Source organism: Panthera pardus, unplaced genomic scaffold, assembly GCF_024362965.1.
Source record: "Panthera pardus isolate Hobbes unplaced genomic scaffold, ASM2436296v1 HiC_scaffold_21, whole genome shotgun sequence".
Classification (NCBI taxonomy): Eukaryota; Metazoa; Chordata; class Mammalia; order Carnivora; family Felidae; genus Panthera; species Panthera pardus.
The window spans coordinates 67249732-67271288 of record NW_026526777.1 but is presented as its reverse complement, the minus strand read 5'-3'; the positions used below and the strand labels follow the sequence as shown (position 1 = coordinate 67271288).

Below are 21557 nucleotides of genomic sequence, written 5' to 3'. Positions count from 1 at the left end.
TCTCGCTGAGTTAAGTAACACACCCATCACGTGTTTACTTTTGTTTTGGGTGGGTTTTTTTGGTAAACACTTAAATTTGACTCTGTTAGAAAAGCTGGGTTATATAATACAGTATCATCAACTAGTCACCATGTTATACATCAGCTTCTCGGACCTCATTCATCTTCTAACTGAAAGTTTGTGCTCTTTTACCGCCCTCTCCCTTATTTCTCCAGCCCCTGGCAACCACAATTCTATTCTCGCGATTTGTGGGTTTTGTCCTGGGAAATCTCCCTTACCTTCTCCCCGAGGTCCTAAGGGTGGCGTCCCGTATTTTCCTCTGTAAGTTTTAAGGTTTTACTTTTCACTTCAAGCCTTTAGTCTCCCTGGAGTAAGTGTTCGCATGTAGTGTGAGATGAGGGCCCTACCTCCTTCTGTCCCGATACCACTGACTTCTAATACCACGCAGGCTGCAGATCGAGTGGATTTCTTTCAGAACTTCCTAAAGCTATTTCCCTGAACAGTCGATGGAGTCAAAGGAGACCTACAAACAACTGCCAGAACAATCAACATAACCTGGAACTGATCCAGGCAACATTAGATACGTGATGACCCCGTGTCTGTGTCTACACCTGGACCAACACCACACTTAATCACGGAAGCTCTATAAGGACCCCTCCACACCAGCAGACCAAGTTTTTAAATTCTCATGGCTCTTCCAGATGAATGCTAGGATTAGCTTAACAGGGTCCATAAAACACACTGAGATTTTGTCAGGGATCACAATGATTTTCATATATTAATCTAAAGAGAACTGATGTCTTTATAATCAGACTCTTCCCATCTAAGTATACATTATATCTTACTGATGAGGATTCTTTTAGGTCTTTCAATAATACTGAATTTTTTTTCTGCAGAGAGCTTTTATTACCTATATAGCTACCTAGCTATCTTTTAGCAACTATATATCTATGTATTTATTTTATATCCGTAATTTTTATTGTCTATGGTTTTAGGTGCCTTACAGTTTTGGTGCTACTGTGAATGGGATTTTCTTCATAGAATCATTCTTCCTTCGCTTCCAATTTTTAAAAAGTTTTTCGTTTTAATTTTTTTAGAGAAAGCATGCGTGCAAGTGGGGGAGAGGAGCATGGGGGGGCAGGGGAAGGGGAGGGAGGAGAGGGAGACACACACACACACACACACACACACACACACACACACACACACACACGAGCAGGCTCTGAGCTCAGCAAGGAGCCTGACGTGGGGCTGGGTCTCACGACCCTGGGATCATGACCTGAGCTGAATCAGACACTCAAGCGACTGAGCCACCCAGGGGCCCTATTTTGCTTCCAATTTTAATGGGAATGTTCCTAATGTTTCGCCATTAAGTACAGTCCTTGGCTTAGATTTTCAATAGAAATTCAGTATTAGGGGGACAAAAATTCAGTATTAGGTTATGAGAATTATCTTCTACACCCAAATTGCTAAAAGTATCAGGAATGGATATTCAATGTTACTGTCATTTTCAGTATTGAGCTTATTTTATGGTTTTCCTCCTTCAATGTATTAATATAGTATATTACACTAATAGATGTTGTACTGTTGAAACTCCCTTGTAGCCTGGGATGAAACCCACGTGGTCATACTTGTTTGTTGTACCACATATCACGGAGTCTAAAATTCCACCAATTGTAAAGAGGCATCACTACGTCTAGTGCAGCTACAAGAGAGAATACACTGGCAACTATAATTTTAGAAGCCATTTCTTTTAAAAAAGCACTCCAATTTCAGAGACATTAAATCGAAAAATAAGTCTGTCTTATTAGTATTGAAAAACACATACACGCTAAATCTGATTCCATTTTTTCTTGATGATTCCTGCTCTCCTATTCATAAGGGACACTGCACCACACTAACGTTCGCCCCTTGTACCGTCCTCCTTTTCAAGCTTTGTGATCAAGATTTCACTACCATCATAAAGTGAGGGAAACAGATTTTTAAAAATTCTCAAACTTTCTGAAACAATTTACATAGGATTCAATTATCACTTTCTTAAAAGTAAAAGAGAACTCATCCGTGAAACCACGTGGAGTAAAAGAAGGTTCACAGCAGCTCTACTGTAAAGGCTCAAAAGTGGGAAAAACGCAAATGACATCAACAGCAGATAAACCATCATACGTTTATACAATGGAAGACCACTCACCAATAGAGAAAAATCTATTGACACATACATCGAACTGAATGAATCTCAAAAACCTTATGTGGATAAAAAGACATCAGACAGAAAAGAATACATGACGTATAATCCTATTTGTAAGAAGTTCCAGAACAGGTAACCCTAAGTTCTGGTGACAGAAACCAGAACTGGTGACTGGAGAAACAGAAAGAAGATGTTCACGGAAAAGAGCACTAGGACATTCGCAGGGTGATAAAAAAACATTCTATGTCTTGACTGCAAAGGCGGTTACACAGATGTATCCGTTGTCAAAACTCTTCACTGCACACTTAACTCCTGTGTTAACTTGACGCGTATTTCAATTTTAAAAATCAAGGAGACAAGGCACCAAATGCCTAAAAATAGATGAGAGTGAAGTTTTGTGGAAGGGGAGCTTTCCATTAGACTCAGTTTCCTTAAATGTTCTTAGGGTATTCAGATAATTTCTATTTCTTCCCAAGTACACTGCAGTGGCTTATATTTTTCTAATGCACATTTCATCCACATTTTCAAATTTACTGGAGTACAGTTGCTCACAATACTCTTACTATTTTTTAAGCCTACAACATACTTGCTTACAGTTCTATTCCTACTCTCATTTCTTTGTATCTCTTCTGTCTCGATAAAAATAACACCTAGTGCTTATTTAGTACTTTCTATTTTCCATGCAGTGTTTGAAGTGACAGTCACAGCTTTTTTTTTTTTTTTTGCTTTTTTTTTTAGGTCAGCAAGTAAAAACAACTAATTGCTGCATACCCAAGAAATGCTCAAAATGAAAAGAATAAAAATAAGGTGAAAGAAAATTAGAGGATATGAATACCATTACTGAAAGACTGGTGTATTTATATTTTACCAGGCAAAGTAAATTTCAAGGCAAAACAAAACAAAATGCCCTAATAGTGATTAAAAAAAAAAAAAAAAAAAAAAAAGGATCCTAGGATCCTTGAATCAGACTTGCTTGATATAGAACAAGTACACATTTGCATATTCCGCTCTCCCAGGGAATGAGGAAGTGAGGGAGGAAGCTGAGAGGGTGATAGAATTCTTCCCTCCTCCCCTCACCCGCCCCATCTGAAGCAGGGTCCCAGGACCAGGGCCGCACCTGTAGGCGCCAAAACCGACGATGGTTCCTAAGTGAGGAACTCTACCTATGCCTTTAAACCTTAATGTCAGAATTCTTACGGTCCTGGTGGGGTGGGTTACACCTTACCCCATCTGGCAAAACCAAGCTAGGCAGGGAATACTGCTGGACTGCCAGGTGGTTGAGCTAGCCCACAGTTTCTGCATCTAACTCTGCACTGAAAGAATGTACTGAGAGGGAGGCATTTGCGAGACGAACATTGCTGCTGGCATTTGGGCCAGCACAGAGGTCAAGCTGAACATCCCTTCCAGAGGTGGAAAAGTTTGGGCAAAACGAAATGATAAATGGAGAGGAGGAGGAATAACTAGGGCTAAAGCCATCAATAAATGGGTTATGCAATGAGGGAAACCCAACATTACACCGATGCTTTCTCTGTGAGAGGCTCAGAGCAGAAGACGTTATTGCCCCTTAGCTCAATGACACCAAACGCTTAAAGTGGTGAAGCCATGTGTTGCCAAGATGCTTCTGCTTTGGGGACGGGACACAGTCAAAGGGGAATGCGCAAACCTGGGTGGCATTATTCTGGGAGACGTTTAATCACGTGATGTGATGATGGTCTAGAGGGTGAATGACTCACGGGGACACCAGGAATGTGCTAGTGCCTTGGCTTTTATTTTTCAAGTCACGTCTACTGCCATATGGTGTAACCCCGGCCTGGGTGGTTGAGATTCAGCCCTGCTGTGTAAACAGGTCTTAGGATAATACTGATACCGATAACTAAACGTATTAGGAGATTTGGTTAAAGCCTCCACAGGATCTGGTAAAACGACCAGCCTGAAGAAGTAGATTCAGCTAACCATCAGCTGTCTCTACATGGAAGAGTTCCACACAAGTTTATCATACAGCAAAAACAGTAGTAAAGGGAGAAACAAATAATTAAATTAGTACAAAAATATGAAAGTATATGTAATGACCATATAGAATGGGCTTGTGGTTAAATGACAAACATATTCACACTACTGCTGATATAAACGCTATACTAAATGTAGATGCCCAAACAAATACGATCGCTTTGCTCTCAGAGAGCCTTGCGTTAAGGCCACGGGGTGGCCTGCGTCACGAAGAACAAACCCAATGAAAGGTCTGGCCTTTGCTTCGGCTGCTGGGAGGTGATCTCTAGGCCACTGGAATATCATGCCTGATCGGTGGTGTGTCTTTGCCTGGAGGCTCTGGCCACCAGACAATCTAACAACGTAATTTGTGATGTAATTTACCTGGGCCACACAGTATCAGTTTTACCTCTGGAAGGGACCGGAAACTAATGGTATCATCCCAACTTCAGGGAAAGGTCAATCATGCAGACCGTACGCTGAGCCCCCAAAACTCCGGAAACCCAATGCTCAGGTGCACTTGCTTGGTTAACAGTCCTGGTGCCTACCGTCACCCACGAATGGCAGGTAAGTAGAGCTGTTCCCAGCTCCATGGGGAGAGGACGACAGACGCTCCCCTGGACTCTGCCCTACGCGCTTCTTCCCTCGGCTGGTTTCCATTTGTACCTTTTCTATGCAATAAAATGTAAGCAGGGAAGTGTTCAGTAATTCTGTGAGTCCTTCTTGCAAATTATGGAAACCTCAGAAGTTCATTCTGATCCTTCCAATTCAAATTCAGAAGTACACAGAGTTCATACGTGTCCTCTTCTGTTTTCTCGGTATCTCCTTTTTTTCTATACCAAGAGGCCAGATTCTCAAGGACACAGGGGACAACAGAATTAGAGTACTCCATAATCACTCATTTATTTCACATTTACACTCAACAATCTCAAAAATAACATGACGAATACTACCCCAAAATTTTACTGAAGACAATTTGAAAAAAAAATCTGCATAAATTCTCCCAGTTAATCACCACTGACCTTTATAGTTCTATTAGATGTCCATTATTAGAGTATGCAGCCATCAATACTGTTCAGTCTCCCTCTTTTTTCCTGTTTTAATCCATAACTGACTATTTAACGAGCAACGCCAGTCCTTAAGCTAAGGTCTCTCTGGTCATTTTGGTTGTCTGTAGCTCATTCTCTCGTGGAATATTCCAGATTCTTCAGGAAGAATTCATGGGAACAACGTTCCCCAGGCTCCTGCAAGTTGACAACACTGCTGTGTGTGCTTTTTATACCTGAAAGTTGATTATGTTCATGTTCTCTTTTCTGGGGTATCATAAATATTGAACACACTTTTTTCCTGTCATAAAGTTTTGTTGTTGAAAAGTCTGATTATAAACTAGTTTTCCTTTCCCTGTCACTTACTTGTTTTGTCACCACAGGACTTTTTCCTTTAAAAAAAAAAACAAAAACAAAAAAACTCCAAAGTTCTATAATTATACTAGCATTTGTTTATGCCCCATCTATCCATTATGTTATAGTTGTCACACATATTACATATGCATTCATCAAGTATCTACCAAAACAAATCTCTTTAAACAGTCACATATTTTAGGGAGCCCGGGTGGCTCTGTCAGTTAAGCATCTGACTCTTGATTTCGGCTCAGATCATGATCCCAGGGCTGTGGGATCGAGTCCCACCATCAGGCTCTCCACTGAGTGTGAAGCCTGCTTAAGACTCTCTATCTCCCCCTCTGGCCTTCTCCCCAGCTTATGCTCTCTCTCTCTCAAAAAAAAAAAAAAACAATAATAATAATATAAATACATAAACAGCCATGTGTTTTAAAGAATTTTGGAGAGGGGTGCCTGGCTGGATCAGTTGGTTTAGTGTGTGGGTCTTCATCTCGGGGTTGTGAGTTCAAGGCCCACGTTAGATGTAGAGACTACTTAAAATAAAGATTAAAGTTTAATCTTAAAAAAAAAAATAAAAGAATTTAAGAGAAAAAAAGGTGTTTTATGTATGCTGAGGTTTTTGGTTTTTTGTTTTTTTTTTTACCATTTATTATGCTCTTTCTTCTTTCTTAAAGATCTCCATTTCCTCTGCTGACTCTTCATTCTGAAATATGTCATCAGTGTTTCTTGTAAGGAAGGTCTTAAGCAATAAATGCTCTTGGGTTGCATCTATCTGAAAATATCCTCTTTTTAGCTTCATTCCTAAGGAAAGTAGGTTGATAGTTTTCTTCTTTCCAGTGTTGTCAAAATTTTATCTTTTAGTACCCGTGGTTGTGATGAGAAATCTGCGATCTTTCAACTTGTAAAATGCTTTTTTTTTTTCCCATGTAAAATGCTATTTTCCTCTAGATGCTATCAAGACTTTTCATATCCTTTAATTCCATATTTTGATTTGAAGGTGCTAGGAGTGATTTTCTTCGAATTTCTATTGCTTTGGCTTGACACAATTGTTGATTCTATAAACTCATATGTTTCTCCAAACTTGGGAAGTTTTAAGCCATTATTTTTTCTGCCTTATTCTCTTTTTCTGGGGCACCAATTACATACGTTGGATCTTTTCATCTCTGATCTGTTCACTCTTCCAATCTTTTCACACCTGCTTTGCATAAGAGAATTTCTACTGATCTATATTCAATTTCATAGACTTTTTCCTTTGAGTCTCCTTTCTGATACAGAAACCACTCAGTGAATTTTTACCCGAGATACTGTATTTTTCTTTTCTGAAGTTTTCATCTGTTTTTTTTTTTTTCTATTACTGAGATTTTCTATCATCTCATTCATTTCAAATGTGTTTTCTATTACTTCATTAAGTATATTTAAAATAAGTACTAATCTAAGTATTTAAGTGATATCTTTCACTATACCAAGAGGCCAGATTCTCAAGGACACAGGGGACAAGAGAATTAGATCAGGTTTTACCTGATAATTCTTATAATTTAAACCTGGGTGACCTGGGTCATCTTGAGCTAGGAGTCCACTTTCTCCTCTTGAGACTGAATCATAATTTCCTGATACACTGAGTAATTCTGGATTGTTCTGTGCACGTTGTGATCCCATGCACACTGTGGATTCTGTCAAAAATCTCCAGAGAACGTTGGTATTTTAGTTTCACCAGTCAACCTAGTTAATCTGAGATGTATCTAACATCCTCTACAACATGCCTGAGGCTTAAAAACAGTATGCTGAGGGGCGCCTGGGTGGCTCAGTCTGTTAAGAGTCCGACTCCGGCTCAGGTCATGATCTCGTGGTTCGGGAGTTCGAGCCCCCGTGTCAGGCTCTGTGCTGACAGCTTGGAGCCTGCTTCAGATTCTGTATCTCCCTCTCTCTCTGCCCCTCCCCTACTCATGTTCTCTCTCTCTCTCTCTCTCAAAAATAAACTTAAAAAAAAGAAAGAAAGAAAACAGTATTCCAAGTGAAAGAAGCCAGTCAAAAGAGACCCATTACATGATTTCATTCAGTGTCCAGACTAGACAAATCTATAGAGACAGATTAATGGCTGCTGAGGGCGGGGGAAACAAGGGAACAGGGTTTCTTTTTGAAATGATGACAATGGTTTAAAATGGACTGAAGTAATGGTTGAATGTATCTGCGAAAATACTACAAACCACTGTACGCTTTAACTGACTGAATTGTATGGTATGTGAATTACAGCTCAATAAAACTGTTAAAAAGAACTATTTATAATTAGATCTTAACAGCAATTTTTAATGAAGATCCCCTGAATATCACTGGCAAGTAATACAGAAAGGTAGAGATCACTCTTTCCTCCTACCAGCGGAAAAAAGTTTGGGAAAACGGCAGGAGCCAGTTACATACCAATGACAACTATTAATGTTAATTATCAAGGATAAGATCTAATGCTTTTATGAATAGAGCCAATTAAGACAAGTTTGTGATTTTTAGATCGTTTTTTACAACTGCTTCTGAGGGGCGCCTGGGTGGCTCAGTTGGTTAAGCGTCCGACTTCAGCTCAGGTCACGATCTCGCGGTCAGTGAGTTCGAGCCCCGCGTCAGGCTCTGGGCTGACGGCTCAGAGCCTGGAGCCTGCTTCTGATTCTGTGTCTCCCTCTCTCTCTGCCCCTCCCCCATTCATGCTCTGTCTCTCTCTGTCCCAAAAATAAATAAACGTTAAAAAAAAAAAAATTTAAAACTGCTTCTGAAAGGTTTAGAATAGAGAATTCTCCATTTTAAAAAACCGGTTTCACAGTCTACCATTACCTAACTATAAGGATATCTATTTCCACAAAGAACCGTACAATGACAAGTGATCTAACATAAAGAAAGGAGCTTCTCTCTGCAGATGATATACGCATGTCTAATTCTCTCTAATCGACAAGCTTAAAGCATTGTTATACATTGTTAATACTTTCTATTATCACTGATCTCTGTGACCTGCCAGCCCTCAGTGACCTTCCCTTCTCTATCAAAGTAGTTTCTAGTAGGGTCCTTCTGGTTTGTAGACAACAGGTGCACCGCTCTTAAAATGGTCATATCACAGATAAGACTCCACTAGAAACAGAAATCAAGGTAAGACACAATATTGGCTGCTAACGTTTTGGTACCAGAATCAACATTCTGATGATCTCTGTATTATTAAAAAACATCACAAACGTCCTCATCTTTCCATTTTTGTCATTTCAAACTATGCCACGGGATCATCAAACATAACATTCTGATCAGATGAAGCTTATTTTTTTGGTTGTTCTAGCAGGATTTTATGCCTTTCATCATTAGCATGCTTAAAGTTGTAGCTGACAATCTGAACACCAAGCCTGCCGCTGAGTTTAATTAACATATTTAGAAAGAAGTTGGGGTTTTTTCCCCAACCTATAATTAGGGCTTGCTTTATTCTAACCCAACATTTGGCGTGTACTTTCATCTACCGGAGTCCGACATATGCCACATGATACTGTTTACTTGTTAGAAATAATCTCTCTCACAAATTTTACATTCAAGTAAATAAATGATTGAAAAGAAAAGACACACTCTTAAAATGCAAACTGCTTATTCAGCAAATCAAAAATGGAAATGTTGGCATTCAGACTTCAAGTTGGAAACTGGAGTGCCTCTGTGGCAAAGGCGAAAATCTGAGTTGACAGACTGAAAATAAGGTATTTTGGGACAGCTGAAATAGTGTTTCAATAAACACAGGGAGAAAACCAGCTATTTTGCTAAAAGCATTTAAAAAATATGGACATGCTTTCACAACAATATTTTTATACTGTATTTTCCTAAGTATTTAAGTGATATCTTTCACATTAAAATAATGACAAAATTTTATTTCTAACCGTTAACAGTCCATCGTTGTAGATCTTGCTTACTTTGGTCTTCCTCAGGGAAGCTATTTCAATGTCTTTTTTTTTTTTTAATAAATTTTTAACATTTATTCATTTTTGAGAGACAGAGCATGTGTTGGGGAGGGGCAGAGAGAGAGGAAGACACGGAATCCGAAGCAGGCTCCAGGCTCCGAGCTGTCGGCACAGAGCCCGACACGGGGCTCAAACTCACAAACCGCGAGATCATGACCTGAGCCGGACGCTCAACCGACTGAGCCACCCGGGCGCCCTTATTTCAATGTCTTAAACCATCTACTTCCTATCACAGACAGGTTTCCTCCAAGAGGTCCTCCTGATTCACTTGTTCTCACTCTCCATCTCCACAGTGTTTAGGTATGTAATTCCTACTGCTTTCTTAAACCTGCTTTTGTTGTCATTCAACTGCTCTCTATCATTAGAGTTAAGCTTATCTCAAAGTAATTTTTCAAAATAAAGGCATTATTTCCTCCACTCCTATTGAGATACTCAACAGGAGTACCTCACCTAAGAAAACAGGTAGAATATTGAGCAAACAGTGCTGGCTGAACAATACTTTCACCATGAATGAATTTATAAAATTAAAATCTGTCCTACCCGGGCAAAACTGTGAAGCAGAAGTATTTCCTTAAACTTAGTCTTTTTTCAAAAGGCAATAAACTGAATGTAAAGAGCATATGACTTCCATAAGGCAGCCCCTACTCCCATTCCAACACCCAGGACACAAAAAATGATATTACATGTTGGTTTGGAATGCATCAGCTAAGGGGCACCTGGGTGGCTCAGTCGGTTAGGCTTCTGGCTTTGGCTCAGGTCATGAGCTCGCGGATCGTGGGTTTGAGTCCCGCATTGGGCTCTGTGCTGACGGCTCAGAGTCTGGAGCTGCTTTGGATTCTGTGTCTCCCTCTCTCTGCCCCTCTCCTGCTCGTGCTTTCTCTCAAAAATAAACAAACAAACATTAAAAAAATTAAAAAAAAAAAAAAAGAAATGCATCAGTTAAGACATTAATGTTATTAAACATAAAGGGAAAGATGATTTACTTTATTCCGCATATTCTCATTATCTTCCTCCAATTGTTTCTTCTTAGTTTGCTTCGTTGGCCACTGCTACTCTACCCGATCTCGAAATACTGAAACTCCTCAGGGCTCAGTCCAGGGTCCTTTTCAATGCTGACTTTCACTAAGTGGACTCCGCTTACCTCCTGAATTGCACATCATCTAAATTCTGAGTTACAGAAAGAAAAACCACTTCCTGGCAGGCCAGAAGCCTAAGCAAATTTGGCAATCCTGAGGAATTCACCAAGACAGAGAGTTTCCTGGGCCTGGTTTCCAGACTTGTGAAAAGAAAGTAATAGAGGTAATTTTTTTTTCCCTTAAAATCTTTCCCTTTTTTAAGTTTATTTATTTTTGAGAGAGAGAGGGAAAGCAAGCAGGGGAGAGGCAGGGAGAGAGGGAGAGACAGAGTCCCAAGCAGACTCCACATAGTTGGCGCAGAGGTGGCGTGGGGCTCGATCCCACGAACCACGAGATCATGACCGGAGTCGAAACCAAGAGCTGGGCTTAAGCACCCACTGAGCCACCCAGGTGCCCCCAAACCTTTCCATTTTGAAATGATTACAGAGTCAAAGGAAATCGCATAAATAGTACAACGAGTCCCAGGTACCCTTCCATCCGGCGTCTCTACTGGTTACAACGTATTACGTCCAGGGCACAATAGCAAAACCAGGAAGCTGACGCTACTACTACGTTAATGTTCTGTCAGAGACCTTTCGGCTTTTATCCTTTTCTAATCTGTGCGTATTCCATGCGATTTTAGGCCACGTACAGACTCATGTAACCACCACCACATTCAAGATGCCCAGCTGTACTATCACCACAAAAGAGAACTGCCCCGTGCTGTCTCACTCCCCACTCTGCCTCTGACCTTGTCCCCTGGGAACCATCCATCGGCTTTCAACCTCTGTAGTTTTGGTAATTCAAGAATGTTAGGTAAGTGGAGTCATAAACAACATAACGTTCTGAGTGCCCATGCTCGTCACTCAGGACCGTCCGGGGCCGCCCAGGTTGCCGCGTGCTCCCAGTGCCGCGGGCCCACGGGGCGCCCAGCAGGTGGCTACCACGCCACCCGGGAGGGACTCGCGGGCCATTTCTAGTATTTTGCGGTTACAAACAAAGCTGCTACGAGTATTCACGTACAGGTTTTTCTGCAAATATGTTTTAAGTGTTCTGGGATAAATGTCTACAAACGCCAACGACTAGGTCACATGGTAAGTGCATGTTTACCTTGTTTAAACTTGCAAACTGTTTCCAGAGTGGCCAAACCATTTTACCTTCCTACCGGCAATGTGTGGGAGATCTCCTTTCTCCGCAGGGTCATCAGCGCTTAGTAGGACCGCTGGTCCGTGTTTTAGCGGTCCTAATACCTGCTCACTGGCCTGCCTCTCATGGTGGGTGTAGTTCGCGGTTTGCTAATGGCAAGGGCGCTGAACAGCTTTTTACGTGCTCACTGCCATCCGTATCTCCTCTTGGGCAAGGTGTCTCCTTGGGTCTTTCGTCCATCCTGTAACTGGACTGTCTGAGGTTTCTTGAGGATTGTGTTTCGAGTTCTTTATATATTCTAGACCTAAGGTGTACATCCTGTATGTGGTCTGCAAATATTTCCCCCCCTTCTGGCGCCTGCCCTTTCGTCGGCTTACCTGGGCCTTAGAAGTGTGCGTTTTTAGTGCTGATGAAGTCCACTTGAGTAATCTTTGGTGTCCTAGGAACTCCTCACCAAGCCCTAGGTCCAGAAGATGTTCTTTGATGTTTTCTTCTGAAAGTTTTATACTTTTACGTTGAATATTTTTTTAATGTTTATTTTTTATTTTTATTTACTTACTTTTTATTTTTGAGAGAGAGCATGAGCGGGGGAGGTGCAGGTGCGGGGGACAGAGCGTCTGAAGCGGGCTCTGCGCTGACAGCACGGGGCCCCGCGCGGGGCTCAAACCCACGAACCTGACCTGATCGTGACCTGAGCTGGTCAGCTGCTCAACTGACTGGGCCACCCAGGTACCCCTATGTCATCTACTTGAATCCACGACCCATTTTGAACTATTTTTCACATCTGTGTGAGGCTGAAGGAAGTTTGTTTTTTTGCTTACGATTCCCGTACTGTTTGCTGAAGATGATCCTTCCTCCACTGAGTTGCATCGGCACCGTCGTCAAAATCAGCTGGAGGTAACTGCGTACGTTTCGGCCTGGCTTCTCCTTTCTACCTGGTGATCTGTGATGTCTACTCCTCCCCCACCACGCAGTGTCTTGCTTATTAAGGCAGCAACGTAGTAACTCTCAACGGTAGGTAGTTATTCTGACTACTTCGTTCTCCTTTTCCAAAATCATTAAAAAAATCATTTTAGCTACTCTAGTTTCATTGCATTTCCATGTAAACTTTGGAGTAAGCCTGTTTGTACCTAACAAATAAAAAATCTTTACTGCTCTAAAGGAAAAACCTGTGAGCTGTCGTAACTACTGAAAATGAAATGATGTTATTAAATTTGTAGCTAGGGACAGTCGCTTAGGGACAAGCCAGGAGCCTGAGGCCTAAACACAACTACCAACACAAGGGCAGGAGCCGGACTTGTTGCAGGTGGAGAGCTCGACAAGTACTTTCACCTGGATTTAAAAGAACAAGAAAACAAGAACCCTGCTGGGATTTTGACAGGCGCTGCATCGAACCTGCAGATCAGTTTGGGGAGAACGGACATCTCTAACGTTTAAAGCACCTCCATCAGCCTCGCTACCAACAACAGCTCTACTGCTGCCATGTTTCTTCTGTCCTCAGTCCCACTGCGTCCTTTCCCCGCCTCTTTAAAAGGGGAGGAGCTTGGGGCACCTGGGCGGCTCAGTCGGTTGAGCATCCAACTTCGGCTCAGGTCATGATCTCGAGGTTTGTGGGTTTGAGCACCACGTCGGGCTCTGTGCTGACAGCTCAGAGCCTGGAGCCTGCTTCGGAGTCTGTGTCTCCCTCTCTCTCTGCCCCTCCCCCATTCATGCTCTGTCTCTGTCTCAAAATAAACGTTAAAAAAAAAAAAAAAAAAGAAGTTTCAAGTTGCTGTAATCTCAGTGATAAATCATGTTTTGGAATCTAAGTTTAAAAAGCTTATGGGGGAACCAGAACAGTGCATAAGTCTGCTGGCACTGAGCTTAATGCTTGTTTTTACTACATCATGTTACTAGAAAATGTCTGTACTTTATGGGGTCAGTTTGTAAATCAATTTTACAACCTTCCAGAGTCAATCTCTGGGCTTCTTATTTCCATGTCCCCATTCCTGTCTCTTTCATCTCATAATTAACATCTCTGAAAACAGGTAACATAATGCCCTACAATGTGTTTTTAAAGTGTATTTCTAGACATTTCAAAGGAAATTGCAATGTTCTTGACTGAAATCTCACAATGTGCTCAACACTCGTATGTATGATTCCATGATTCTTCTCATGCACTACTCTCCACTGCTCCTTTCTCCCGATGCGTAAGTGAAGACAAAATTTTCATATGAAAATGTCTGTGCTGTCAGAAGACCAATAATGTATTTTATAGGTTTGGAAATAAATGTAGTTTGAAAGAGCACAAGGGGAGGGGCACCTGGATGCTTTGGTCAGTTAAGCATCTGACTCTTGATTTTGGCTTAGGTCATGATCTTACGGTTCGTGAGTTCAAGCCCCGCATCGGGCTCTGTGATGGCAGCACGGAGGCTGCTTGGGATTCCCTCTCTCCCTCTCTCTCTACCCCTTCCCTGTTCTCACACACACTCTCTCTCAAAATAAATCCATAAACATTTTTAAAAAATAATAAAATACAAGAACACAAGGGAAAAAAAGTATTTCCTTCCCCGAACACATCCAGTCTCCACTACTCCCTTTTTGTCTTCTCTAACTCCCTCTACTTGAAATTCATAACTATAAAACATTCTGAAATCCAGCAAAACATGAAAACTGATACACAGTTTACTGTAAAATCAACTCACTTAACACACTGTTTTAATCAAACACTACATTACCTAAAAGTATCGGTAACTTGATGGCTCCCAAGATCTAAAGTCTACAGCATGGTGTTCAAACGTTTCCACAACAGGGATTGAAATCTCTCTTCCTAAACTCCACATGAGCTCTTTTCTTCAGCCGAGTCACCTACCAACCCTTCTCTAGACCCGCCCTCTGCCCGCCTGTGTCCCTGTCTCCTTCATCCCTTGTTTCTAGAACGCCTTCCTCTCTGCCCACAGAAAGCCTTTTTATTCTGCAAAGTCCTACCAATAAAGCTTCCTCTTATGAGCAATATGATGTTATATGAACAGCATAAATTCCGGCATCAGCCTGACTTCGATTTTAATCCAGCCTATGCTAATTACCGACTCATGTCTCTGAAGCTGGGTTTCCTCATCTGTAAAATGGAACAACATCCATTTTAGATGACACCCAAATCACAGATTTATTGTCAGAATTAGAATAATACAGGTGAAGTCCGTAACACATAGTGAGAGCTAAATAACCAGTGGAAAAAACCATTAAGAATGGTTTTCTTAATGAATGGTAATCTTAAGAATTAAGATTATTTGTTTCTCTGAGTTCACTGTAATTTGCTTGTATAACCCAACAAAGAGTTCGCAATCTGGGCTCACTCCATCTCTTAAACTTTTGCCCTAAGTGATTATTTAACTTTTATTACTTTAGTTCTTATTTATGTCTTGTGTTTTGTGTCCCCAAACGGACTGGAAGCCTTTTCCAAGTCAGGACCATATGCTACACTCACTTAAATTTTATGCAGTTTAGCACAGTGCTATTTATAAAAGAAGACCCCAGGAATATTTCCTCAGTAAAGCATCTACTAAAATACAATGTGTCCAGAAAATGAGAGCCACATTTTAAGAGGTACGTTAACCTAGCAGAACACGTCCACTGAAGAGTAAAGGGAGAGAGAGGAGGGAGAAGCCACAAGGTGAGGGTGAGGGTACTATGTGCATGTCAGATAGTGGGAGACAGAATGTGTACATAAGCCTTGAGAACACAGAAACTACAGATATTTAGATGTTTAGCCTAAAGAGAAGACGGCTTCAGAAGGCATGGTAACAAGATAAATTAGATTATTGTATGTGGTTCTACAGCAAAACTAGGACCAACGATTAGGAGAAAAAGAAATTCAGCTTAACATAAAGTAAAATTCTATGACATCGGAGCTGTCCAACAATGAAATGAATGGGATTCATTTAACGTTAGGTACCTCGTAAAATTACACATATTTAACAGAGCTCAGGGTTGAAATGCTTCTCAATGTCAACATCAGAAAGATAGTTGTCAGGTAGAATGCTGTGTTGAGAAGAACTCTAAGACTGCACATACAGTCGGTGGGAAAGGGTCTTATGATCAGTTAAGAGTATCTGTGTCACAGCCTGGAAGAAGGGCAGGTAACACAAATACCTCATATTTACTATCTCCAATCCAGAGGAATTATTTTCAAAAGTAATCATTCCTTATTGAGAATTTAGATATGAACTGGGTACAGTTTCACAAAACCCCATGAAACTAACATTCTTTAAATGTTCAATAAAATGATATTTTTAAAGTATTTTTAAATGAGTCCTCAGCTAGGACCTTGGGTTACTGTTTGAGCAAAGAAAGAAGCACTTTGGTTCCTCATCCTGTAATTCGCTCTTGAGACCCTAATACCATCATAAAACACGTCATGTTTTACAATTTTCAAAGTATATTCATCTTTTTATTTTTAGTAGAATTTGTGACTATCAAATATCAATAGGGAAAAGCATATGAGTAGGCAAGAGCCACAGTGAGATCTGATGAATAGAAAAGTTTTAATCAAAATGATCTTCCTTTGGGGTGCCTTGTGGCTCAGTCGGTTAAGTGTCCAACTCTTGATTTTGGCCCATGAACGATCTCACAGTTCGTGGGATCGGGCCCCACGATGGGCTCTGTGCTGGTGGCACAGAGCCTGCTTGTGATTCTCTCTCCCTCTCGCTCTCTTTCTGTCCCTCCCCCGGCCACTCTGGCTCTCTCTCAAAAATAAATAAATAAACTTAAAAAACATTTTTTTTAATAAAAAATAAAAATAAAATGTGAGACTGCTCTTTAAGCTCTTCGCCTAAATTATTATGAGCTGTTCACAGAGAAAGAGACTTCTACCATGTGTCAACAGGTAGAAGAAGAATCCTAAATGAAAAATCATTTTGTAAACAGGCCCATTTTTATCATTCCATCTTACACCGCATACGATCAAACACACATCTGTAGGGAAGACTTTAAATCAATCATTACACCTGTCAAATAGTTTACAAAGACAAAATTCCTCCGTGGCCATCAAAAGCACCACGTTCCTCTAAAAACGTCTGCTTCCACACTCACGCAGCCCGCTGCTGCGTAAGGTCTTACCCACCTGTGTACGTAGTGCAGCTGATGAACGGAGTCGATTGCTATCACCATCTCAGCCAGGTAAAACCGAGCCATATCTTCAGGCAGTCTATCTTCAAATTTGCTGAGCAGAGTCAGCAAATCCCCACCAACATAATAATCCATCACCAGGTACTGGGAATGAGAAGAAAAAAGTAATCAAATAATAAGGGTGAAAAATTAATATATGTAATAGAACCCAAGGTCAAACAGCACTGGGGTCAAATACCGTTGTTGTTAATTAACAAGAAGCTGTGTGAGATGATCATCACGAAGCCCGCGTGCTTCCTGAGGCAAGAATATAAAGTTTTTAAAAATTGAGGCAGGGAACAACGAAGGATTACCATTGTTTTGTTGTTATACTCTGCCAAGTAACGACATCAAAAAGGAACATCAACATCATCGCCTATAACAGACCACAGTTTTATCAACGTTTCATAGAAGAATAAACATTTTAATTCACAAATGATTACAGTAATTCCGAATGCAAGACAGCCATGTATGTTGAATGATTCCTTTATCACCATTATTACGTTTTCCCTCTTTTCTCTTGGACTGGTAGCAACTTTATTAAACCGGCACTAGACCAGCATTTGGAAAGCACTCTTATACTGGATATAATAATTTCCACGATGTACATACTCCTCTTATTTCTGATAGTGCAGAAGTATCCAAACGGACTCTTCTTAGGTCTATATAAACAGAAGCCAAGTAATTTTAGGTATGGACTCCCACGAGTATGCGTATACGATACTGTGATTTATAGTAAGAAATACATACATTTGTTGGCACAAAGCTAGCTTTTGTTATTTACAAGAAACTCCTTTCAACCACACTAGTATTTATGTTGATGAGGTGACTTTTGCAAAGTCCTTGGGTAACCTAAGGACGGGGCTGGTCGCCAGGGGAACCAACTGAGATTAGAAGGTTGGCAATTTCTAGGGAAGGGCCGAGGCTAAATCCATCCTTAATGCTAATGACTTGATGGATCATGCCTATCTAAGGACGCTGTCCTAGAAACCCAAAAGGATGAGGTTTGGAGAGCTTCCAGGTCGGCCAACAAGTGGAGGTGCTGCGGGGCGGGGGCGGGGGGAGGCTCCACGCCTCCCTCACCGTACCCAGCCTTGTGCACCTGCGTCACGGAGCTCCTCCTGAGTCCGGTGAGCTGCTCCAGCAGACCAACCGTATCTGAGGATTAAGTCGTGGTGATCTCCAACCTACCGTCCGTGAGTCAGAAGCACAAGTAATAACCTGAACTTGCCTAGGGGTGAGGAGGGAGTCTTGTAGGACTGGACCCCTTAGCCTATGGGATGTGACACTACCTCCAGGTGGATGGCATCAGAATGGAGTTAAACCACAGGATACTCGGCTGGTGTTGCAGAAACCCACACATCTCATGTCAGAAGCAAAGCAGTACTGAGAAAGTACCGGGGAACGTAAGTGAAAACAAGTCTTCCCTTACCATAGGTATACGCCAAAAATGAAAAGATGAGTAGACACCAAAATGTTCACAGGGATTAGCTCTGGGTTGCTAGATTACCCATGGTGTCATAGACATCTGGTGTTTTCTTTCTTCTTTGTTTTAAAGTTTACTTATTTATTTTGAGAGAGAGAGAGAGGGAGTGCGAGCAGGGGAGGGGCAGAGAGAGAGGAGGAGAGAGAATCCCAAGCAGGCTCTGTGCCATCAGCATGAAGCCTGACATGGAGCTCAATCCCATGAACCACGAGGTCATGACTTGAGCCGAAATCAAGTCAGAGGCTTAACCGACTCAGCCACCAGGTGTCCCGCTTTTTGGTATTTTCTAGATTGCTTTATAAACACGTATATATGTGTGTGTGTTATAGTATAGTATAGTAATTTTATCGTACCATAGCATATCATATCATACATATTTTTTAGGTTGAGTGAAAACAAGACAGAGTGAAAAGATGATCTTTGTAGTCAGAGAAACCTGTATTCAAATTCTGACTCTGGATTATCAATGACTTTTGAAAAATAAATTAATCTCTTTGACACTTTATTCTCTCATCTATGTTATCTATGATAACGACACCTTCTTCTGAGTGTAGCACTCAGCATGAAGGACAGTAAACAGAAGATTCTTAAATGTCACTTATTAACACCTTCAAGTTAAAATGCTTTTATCACTGAGAGGCACCTGGGTGGCTCAGTTGGTTAAGCATCCAACTCGTGATTTCAGCTCAGGTCGTGATCTCACGGTCGTGAGATCAAACCCTGCTTTGGGCATGGAGCCTGCTTAATATTCTCTCTCCCCCTCTCCTTCTGTCCTCTCCCCTGCCTGTAGGAGCGCATGCTTGCTTGGCCCCTCTCTCAATAAATAAATAAGTAAAATTATTTTATCGCCAAATAAAGATATTACTTCAGTGATATCACCAAGTTGACATTTAAGATTTAAAGAGTCTTGAGAAAATTCACATTCTTGTCACTATACATTAAAATGATAAGCATGGGCAATTTTTATTAAATAAAAGCAACCAACTTCATTTTTTAAATCCTTGAAAATCAGAGAAACAATGCATTTCAAATTCTGGTCTATGGTTTACTTGCTATATTTACTAGACCTAATGTTTAACAGACCCTATCATGAAGATTAGAACAAACTAATATAATGAAACTCTTGGTGTAAATAAACATGTTGCTAGAAATGACGATGGCTGTGGAGAAGAAACCCACATCTACTACTCTAAAGTTAAAGTACTTCAAGTAGCAAACACAAAAACTTTTCAAATAAAAAAGTCTGCTATTAAAACCGGAAACAAATACTTACACACAGAAAGTTGTGAAACACAACTCACCCCTTCAACAAACATTCACCAGGTGCCAATCAGGATTTTTCCATCCCAAACCTGGAGAAAACCCCAGAGGATAAAAAGGCAAAAAGGTTCCTACATCAAAGGCTTTCCTGCCTCGACAGTGCACAGTAGCTGTTCTCACTACCCCAGGCTCCTCAGGTCCGAGCATAACCATCTACCAGAAAACTGCTGAAAAACATTCGTGTCAACATTTTTGCCACCCACGGTCACCTTCAAAGTCTAGGCTCCCTGTGTCAGCCTATCGCCTACTTTCACCCATAATCCGCTCTGTTCTTCCTCTTAATAAACCCCGTGGATCCCTTTCCTTCAGCCTCTCCATGTGCCTTACTGGACCTCTTCTATGATAAATACACCTCCTTGAGACAGCATACAAAATTATGAATACACAGGGGGGCCTTGCTGGCTCAGATGGTGGAGCGTCCGGCTCTTGGTTTCAGCTCAGGTCGCGATCCCGGGGTTGTGGGGTCGAGCCTCGCATCAGGTTCCACGTAGAGCATGGCACCTGCTTGGGATTCTCTCGCTCTCTCAAGGAAAATTTTTTAAAAATTATAGTACCTAATTATTCCTAGTTTCCCTTTCCTGCGGCCTGTTAAACAGAGTTCTGGCTCTGTCTGCTCGTATACTCTTCCCCTACCTTGCCCTCAGAGGTCAATTCACTGTTTCTAAGACAGAATTCAGCAACTGGAGAGAGCAATGAGCAGAAAACACAAAAGAAAATTCGCAAGAGAAAAGCGATGAGTTGAAAATGAACTATGCTCGCAGTCGGGTTTTGGTATCAGGGAGACAAGATGCGTTAGAAACGGCCAATAAAAGCCTCACATAGGAAAAAAAGCTCCTTTTGTCCGTAACACATACCAGCAGATCTCTCCAAGCACTGCCCAGTCGTTCTTTTACGTGTTCCCCTTTGTTCAGGACAACATTCAACTGAATCACCAAGGTCCTGCTGCATCTACTTCCTACTGAATCTCCATGGAGTCCATCCACTTCCAGCCCCACCCACTTCCCCAATCCCCATCCAGGCCCCTGGCCTGTCTTGATGACATTAAGCTAACAGGTTTAGGGACAAAGTAAACAGCTTTCTATCTGATATATTATTCTGTAAATGACTTTGTTGCGAAAGGAAGACAGAATACAGAACAAGAGGGGAACACACAAGCTCATTCACAATTCCACAGCGAGGAAACACCCACTGGGTGCGCCCATCACACCCCCCAACTGAGCCGCCACAGTGAGTAAGGGCTCCTGCCTTGACGGAATTTACAATCTAAAGGAGAAAAAAACACAAATCAGTGGGCAACTTCAGTGTCATGCAAATACCGTGACAGAAATAAGTGGAGGGTATTGCTGTAGGCCCTTAAAGGAAAAGAACCTGACTTTGAATCCCGTTCATTCATTCATTCGTCTAAAATGTCTTTTTGTACAAGGTGTGAAAACTATTCTCTTCAAGAGTCAATTATCTAAAACAAGTAATTACATATCCATTCTTTCTTGTAATTAGATTGAAACGTCTCCTTACCATAATTTAGGATGTGAAATACACTTGGATCTGCTCTTGGGCCTCTATCCTGCTAAGGTTGTCTATTAACATGTCAGTATCATATGGCTCTCAGTGAGTAATTAGTAAAGTTTAGTATCTGGTAGAACAACTTCCTACTCATAAACTATCTTTAAAATAGTACCCAATATGGCCAAGATGCCTTTAAACAAGTTTAAGAAAAATATAGACTGAGAGGTGATGTTCGTAAGATAGGTCAAGGAGATAATAATCCTAACATAAAGGGCCCCCACCAGGGGTCAAGAAGAGGGC

At 41.3% G+C, this 21557-nt stretch overlaps 1 protein-coding gene across 1 annotated transcript in view; it reads right to left on the bottom strand.

Moving 5' to 3' along the window:
* The window catches only part of CDC42BPA (CDC42 binding protein kinase alpha), a 316152-nt gene that overhangs the window by 174114 nt on the left and 120481 nt on the right, over nt 1-21557 (bottom strand). The window contains 1 exon segment of the mRNA XM_053909423.1: nt 16902-17050. Coding sequence (XP_053765398.1) covers nt 16902-17050 — 149 coding nt within the window.